Genomic DNA, 7,500 nt, shown 5'->3' on the forward strand with positions numbered 1-7,500 from the left:
ATGAGGCAGGGTGTGGATGAGGCAAGGTGTGAATGAGGCATGCTGGCGAGTTGCCTGGTTTAGCAACCTGGTTGCATCAGCTGTTGTCCTGAATAATGCAGGACCATGAATAAACATGGTCCTCTGCAGTATGACCACCATTCTCTGGAGAACCTTCCACTCCATCACTCTATCACTCTCTCTCCATCCCGTTATCTCTCTCTCTCACCCTTTATCTCTCTCTATCACTCTATAACTCAATCTCTCTCCCTCTATCCATGTCTCTGCCCTTGTCTCACTCTCTATCTTTCACTACAGTCTCACACACATCTCTATCCTGCTTCTCTCTCTCCTTCATTCTCCTTCACTCCCCTTCTCTTGTTCCACTACTCTGTTTATTTCCACCTTTCTTTCTCCCTCTCCTCCTCCCTCTCCTCCACCTCCCTCTCCTCCTCCACCTCCCTCTCCTCCTCTCCTCCTCCCTCTTCTCCTCCTCCTCCTCCCTCTCCTCGTCCTGCTCTCCTCCTCCTCCTCCTCCTCTCCTCCTCCTCTCCCCCTCCTCCTCCTCTCCTCCTCCTCTCCTCCCTCTCCTCCTCCTCTCCTCTCCTCTCCTCCCTCTCCTCCTCCTCCAGGTACTGTGTGACCTCAGCACTCCATCCGAAGGGCAAAAGGTTTAATTGTATGATTACCCACTGCGTGTGTATGTTTGTATGACAGAGAGAGATAGTGTGTGCATGCTATCCCTCTCTGTCATACAAACACACACACACACATATATATATATATACACACACACATGTGTGTGCGTGTCTGTGTGAGTGTGTGTGTGTGTGTGTGTCTGTGTGTGCGTTCCACCTACCAGGCCAGCTGCAGTGTGTGTGTGCAGCATGGTTAGTGCTTGCTGCTGCTTGTTGCTCTGTGTTGACTGCTGGTCCTCACACACACCTGGAGGCTGTCCCCAGACTCCACCTGCAGCTTCACGCTGGGCACCACGAACACACAGCTCACTGGGGGGGGACACAGCACACACGCTGTTACACACACGCTGTTACACACACGCTGTTACACACACGCTGTTACACACACGCTGTTGCACACACGCTGTTGCACACACACACACTGTTACACACACGCTGTTACACACACACACACTGTTACACACACGCTGTTACACACACGCTGTTACACACACGCTGTTACACACGCTGTTACACACACGCTGTTACACACACGCTGTTACACACACGCTGTTACACACACGCTGTTACACACACGCTGTTACACCCACACACGCTGTTACACACACGCTGTTACACCCACACACGCTGTTACACACACGCTGTTACACACACGCTGTTACACACACACTGTTACACACACGCTGTTACACACATGCTGTTACACACACACACTGCACATACAAGCATGGCTAACATATAATATGGCATTCCATGTGTTCCGATATAATGTGTATTATCTGAAAAATGAGGTTAGGTGTTTTAGGGGGGAGAAGGGTGAGGGGACAATGAAGGGAGGTTTGGGGGAGGCTGGAGGGAGATTGGATGTTGTTCCAATACCACTGTTTTCACTCTCTTGTTGCACAGAAGCTTAGTTCGAAAGGTCAATATTGCATTCTCTCAATCTCTCTGCTCCAGAGGAACATTAGAGGGGCAATGGGCCCCCACCCTCCCAGCAGCACGGCCCATTGCCCCTCTAATGTTCCTCTGGAGCAGAGAGATCTGTGGTTACTGTTGTCAGACATGCGGGATTGCAGAGATCATCAGAGCTACGACAGCCTTCATACATGACATTTACATGATTTGAAATCTAAAACTACATACAAGTCAGTGTACATAGAAACCAAGGATCAGAAGTGCATAGCTGTGACGTTATGTCCTAGGTTAGGAGTCAAGCAACGGCTTATATTTACCAGGCACAGTCCAAAATAACACAACACTACAAACTAACATCTGGTGTACCAGGCAGTGTGCAACACAAGTATCTCAACTACAGTGTGAGGTGGCTCAGCCTCCTAGAAGAGTTAAATTTCAAATTAGCAACACAGCTAGCTACAGTCCATCATCATCATGCTTAAGCCTAGCGCTAGCCTAGCATTCTTATCTGTTGTGTTAGCTTAGAGTTATCTCTTGTGTTTAACGTTAGCTTAGCGTAAGCCCTCATCCTTTGTGGTTATCGTGACTTAGCATTAGATTAGCATTATCTGTGGTATGCACGTGCCCAGTGCTGGGGAGGGTGTGTGGAGGCCCTAGGAGTGGCCTGGGTGTGGGGTTAGGCATGCCCTAGGAGTTGCCTGGGTGTGGGGTTAGGCATGTCTTAGGAGTGGCCTGGGTGTGGGGTTAGGCATGTCTTAGGAGTGGCCTGGGTGTGGGGTTAGGCATGTCTTAGGAGTGGCCTGGGTGTGGGGTTAGGCATGTCTTAGGAGTGGCCTGGGTGTGGGGTTAGGCATGTCTTAGGAGTGGCCTGGGTGTGGGGTTAGGCATGTCTTAGGAGTGGCCTGGGTGTGGGGTTAGGCATGTCTTAGGAGTGGCCTGGGTGTGGGGTTAGGCATGTCTTAGGAGTGGCCTGGGTGTGGGGTTAGGCATGTCTTAGGAGTGGCCTGGGTGTGGGGTTAGGCATGTCTTTCTAGCAGTAGTCCTCGTACACCATGGTAATGTCAGCGTGCTCCGCTCTCCACCAAACAGCCTCAAGTAATTACCCGTTTCTTTATCCTGTTTCTTTTCTACTGAGTAATTTCAGCACTGAGGCAGTAGGGGTTTGTTTTCTCTTATTCCTCCCTCCCTCCCTCCCTCCCTCCCTCCCTCCCTCCCTCCCTCCCTCCCTCCCTCCCTCCCTCCCTCCCTCCCTCCCTCCCTCCCTCCCTCCCTCCCTCCCTCCCTCCCTCCCTCCCTCCCTCCATCTCCCTCCCTCCCTCCCTCCCTCCCCCCTCCCTCCCCCCTCCCTCCCCCCCTCCATCTCCCTCCCTCCCTCCCTCCCTCCCTCCCTCCCTCCCTCCCTCCCTCCCTCCCTCCCTCCCTCCCTCCCTCCCTCCCTCCCTCCCTCCCTCCCTCCCTCCCTCCCTCCCTCCCTCCCTCCATCTCCCTCTTCCTCCCCCTCCCTCTCTCTCCCTCTACCTCTCTCCCTCTCTCTCTTTTCTCTTTTGCAGACTGCTGATGTCATTTAGACAGCCTTCATTCAGCTCATTCTCTTCACCATCAAAAGCCCACCGTTGTGTGTGTGTGTGTGTGTGTGTGTGTGTGTGTGTGCGTGCATGAAAGTCTTCAAGCATGTGGGAATGTACATGGTATTTTGTGTGAATGATGTGTGTGGAATCGTGTGTGTGTGTACATGGTGTATGTGTGTGTGCATATGTGTGTGTACATGGTGTATGTGTGTTTGCGTGTGTGTGTGTGTTACATGGTGTGTGTGTGTGTGTGGGGGAGTTATCTCTAGTTATGGCTGCCTCCCATGCTGCTGGGTCCTGATAACAGGATTAATACCAAACCAAAATCCTAATCTGGGGAATTAAAACAGGAATTAAAGGTAAATTCTGCCATTAAAATGAGTCCCCTGTGGTGAGTCTGTCTGGCTGTGTCCAAGGTGCAGGGCTGTGGTGAGTCTGTCTGTCTGTCTGTCTGTCTGTGTGTAAGGAGAAGGACTGCTGCTGGTGACTGAGCAGGCTTAACACTGCTAATGATGAGCTGCACTAACAGGACCTGGGTGTGTGTGTCCGTGTGTGTGTGAACATGTGTGTTCTTATGTATGTGTACAGTGCTGTCAGCCTGTGTATCCTGACATGGTTACTATGCCTGATAACATGTAAATCAGGCATAGCGAACAAGGATACAGGTCATTCTAAGGCTTACACATCCTTATATATTACTTATAGGATTAATTTGACATGCGGTATATGAAGTACATGGTGTGTAGTGTGTAGTATATAGTGTGTAGTATATAGTGTGTAGTGTGTATTGTATAGTGTGTAGCGAGTATCGTGCAGCATGTAGCGTGCAGCATGTAGCGTGTAGTGTGCAGCGTGCAGCGGTTAGCGTGCAGCGTGAAGTTTGTAGTGTGTAGCATGCAGCATGTAGCGTGTAGCGTGCAGCATGTAGCCTTGCAGCATGCAGCATGTAGTGTGTAGCATGCAGCGTGTGGCATGCAGCGTGGAGTGTGTAACGTGTAGTGTGTACTCACTGTCCTGCAGCTCCCAGAGGCGAGGGGGCAGCTGGCTGAAGTACTCGTGGTGCAGGGCAGCCTGGGCAGACACACGGCTCCTCGGAGAACACTGCAGGAACCTGGAGGCTAGCTCCTCCGCATGGTCCACGTAGCCCAGCCTGCACACACACACTCCTGTTACTGTCCCCATAGCCCATCCTGCACACACATACTAGAACCCGACAGATAAAGGATTTTTAAAGTTGATACCGATACGAATATTTGATGTTTTAAAAATCCGATATTCCAATATATCATCTGATATATACATATTTTTAAAGATAAAAAAAAATAATCCTGAAACGCATGACAAAACAAACTGATTTCCCCAACATTAGTTATTTGTAGTTTAAATTTAGTATTTTTTGCAAACGCTCTTATCCAGAGCAACTTAAAGTAAGTACAGGGACATTCCCCCGAGTCAAGTAGGGTGAAGTGCTTTGCCCAAGGACACAACCTTCTGATTAATAGCCTGATTCCCTAACCGCTCAGCCATCTGACTCCTGTTATTATTATAATATTATTGTTTTATTGTCACAACAGAACAGAGGAACACAATAACCAAAAACATTTTATTAATGTATTTATTTTTATCGGCCATTATAAATGGCGATACCGATTGGAAAGTGCCTAATATCGGCTGATTATATCGGCCCACTGATATATCGGTCGGGCTCTAACACACCCAAATCTGTTGTCTCCGAAGCCCAGCCTGCACACACATACACATACACACACTCACATGCACTCTCTCACACACATACACTCACATACAAACACTCTCACACACATACTCGCTCACTCTCTCTCCCTCTCTCTCTCTCTCTCTCTCTCTCTCTCTCTCTCTCTATCTATCTCTGTCTTTCTCTGTCTTTCTCTGTCTTTCTCTGTCTTTCTCTGTCTTTCTCTCTCTCTCTCTCTCTCTCTCTCTCTCTCTCTCTCTCTCTCTCTCTCTATCTATCTATCTATCTATCTATCTATCTATCTATATATCTATCTCTCTCTCTCTCTATCTATCTATCTATCTATCTATCTATCTATCTATCTCTCACATTCATATGGATACACACCCCCCTCCTGAGCCTGTCCATCACATGTTGACCGGGTCCCCAGCAGAATGAAAGGCTTCATCAGAAACATCTCCTCCCAGCTCTGAAGCTTTCATCCACCTGCCCTGCGCTCCACTACCATCACCAGGGGAGGGTGTGTGTGTGGGTTTATGTGTGAGAGTGTAAAATATATGTGTGTGTGTGTGTGTGAGTGTGTGTTTGTGCGAGTATGTGTGAGTCTGTGTGTGTGTGTGTGTGTGTGTGTGCTTGTGTGTGCTTGTGTGTGTGTGTGTGTGTGTGTGTGTGTGTGTGTGTGTGAGTAAAGGGAGGTACTGAACTTCTGAACTTCCCAACCCAACGTTGCTGACAGCAAATGAGATAGTAGAGAAAGAAAAGTGAGGCAGTAATTAGGGCTCCAGTCCATCAAATAAACATGATGTTCTACTGCTGAATAACTAGCTTAGCGGTTCTAAGTTAAGGGTTCTAGCTAGCCTGGCGGTTCTAGGTAGCATGAATTTGCTTAGGTGTTGCTAGCTAGTCTAGCAGGTCTAGCTGTCTAAGCGCTGCTAACTAGCCTAGAGATTCTAGCTAGCCTTGCGGTTCTAGCCCTGACAGGTTTCTGCTGTCATCAAGTAACCAAACTCTAACAGACAGAGAGAGAAAGAGAGTGAGATGTAAATAGGAAGAGAGAGACATAGAAGGAAAAAGACAGTGAGAAAGAGAGGGCGACAGGAGAGAGAAATAGAGAGAGAGACGGAAGAGGGAGAAATAGAGAGAGAGACGGAAGAGGGAGAAATAGAGAGAGAGACGGAAGAGGGAGAAATAGAGAGGGAGAGATGGATTGATTTGTTCTAGAGTATTAGAGAGTTAGGGAGCTAACAAGCCAGATCAGACAGGCATTTCAGCTCCAGGAGGTGAAACCCTGCAGCTCAGCCCTCCCGTCAGCCTGATGTGCGGCTGTGCATTCCTCTCCACCAGAGCTTTCAGCCAAGCCAGGTAAGAATCATGATGGCATTCAGGTCGGCGCAGCCCAGTGCAGGTAAATAAACACACACCTGTGATCGCTATCTCCTCCAGCTATCAAACAACCCTGATGACACACACACCTACATAAACACACGGGCAAACAAACGGACACACACACAAAGCAGCCTTCAATCTCCAACAGACCAGAGTGTTTTTATAGGGGTTTTTATGTTTTTTTTTTATCCACCAGGAAACGCCTGTGATGAAGAGAACCTGATTGAGACCAGGCAACACACCTGCCTCCATTGTTCCTCATACCCGTAGAGGGCTGACCGGGTTAGCCATGCCGGTGTTGAGAAACCAGGCTTTGTGGCAGTGTCAAAACACGTCAGGGGAGAGAAGAGATAGGAGGGGAGGGGAGGGATGGAGTGGAGAGGCTGTGGGAGTTGGGAGGGTGGTGTATAGTTCATATCAACTAGATGGCTCCCTGGCAGAGAATGAAAGGAGAGGAAGCAGGCAGCGGTCGTTAACATTCCTGCTCCGCTTCTTTCTTCACATATTTATTTCCTCACAGACTGGAGGGGGGGCAGGGTGCCATGGGCCAGACAGGCAGACAGTCAGACAGACAGGCAGACAGACAGACAGACAGCCGTGTGAACAGGGGTGCAGACATGGCTCTCTAGCAGGGTCAGACTGAAGGCCATGACAGCTGGACCTTCCCCTCTCTCTGTCTACCAGTCTGTCTGTCTGACTGTCCAAACACACACACTGCACACAGACACACACTGTACACACACCGTTAATTCTCTGGAGGAGTGTGTGTGGTGTTTGTGTGTGGTGTTTGTGTGTGGTGTGTTTGTGTGTGGTGTGTGTGTGGTGTGGTGTGCAGCGTGGAGGAGTGTGTGAACTGCATATCCAGATGCCCGGAGGGCCTGTGTGTGTGCATGTGTGACACTGGGGAACAGACGGAGGGTTCTAGAACAAGGAGAACATGACTCTGGGGAACGCCCCTTCAGTGAGGGGGGGGGGGGGGGTTGTGGAGGGAGGAGGGCATGCATGCTGAAAGACGACCTCCGACCTCACATTCTCATACAGGACACACCATAACACACACACACACACACACAGAAGCATGTAAGCACACATACAATGATGTCCGCATGCATACACACACACACACAAACATGTCAGCACACAAACACAAGCGTGTAGGCACACACAGGGAAGCATGTTAGCAAACATACGCACACACCACAAGCCAACCAGTACAGACGTCTGACTTACTTGTTCCATG

At 49.5% G+C, this 7,500-nt stretch overlaps 1 protein-coding gene across 1 annotated transcript in view; it reads right to left on the minus strand.

Annotated features, from left to right (window-relative positions):
• Positions 1-7,500, minus strand: part of cdk14 (cyclin dependent kinase 14) — a 99,899-nt gene that overhangs the window by 19,040 nt on the left and 73,359 nt on the right. Inside the window, exons 12-14 of the mRNA XM_084702267.1 lie at positions 7,491-7,500; positions 4,171-4,310; positions 839-986 (exon numbers count right to left, since the gene is read on the minus strand). The exon at positions 7,491-7,500 is cut by the window's right edge and continues 39 nt beyond it. Of these exons, the coding sequence (XP_084558393.1) occupies positions 871-986; positions 4,171-4,310; positions 7,491-7,500 (266 nt within the window). The 3' untranslated portion in view covers positions 839-870. The remainder of the gene's footprint in view (positions 1-838; positions 987-4,170; positions 4,311-7,490) is intronic.

The sequence above is a fragment of the Hypomesus nipponensis genome, chromosome 2 (genome assembly GCF_054491055.1).
Source record: "Hypomesus nipponensis isolate SF chromosome 2, ASM5449105v1, whole genome shotgun sequence".
Taxonomy (NCBI): domain Eukaryota; kingdom Metazoa; phylum Chordata; class Actinopteri; order Osmeriformes; family Osmeridae; genus Hypomesus; species Hypomesus nipponensis.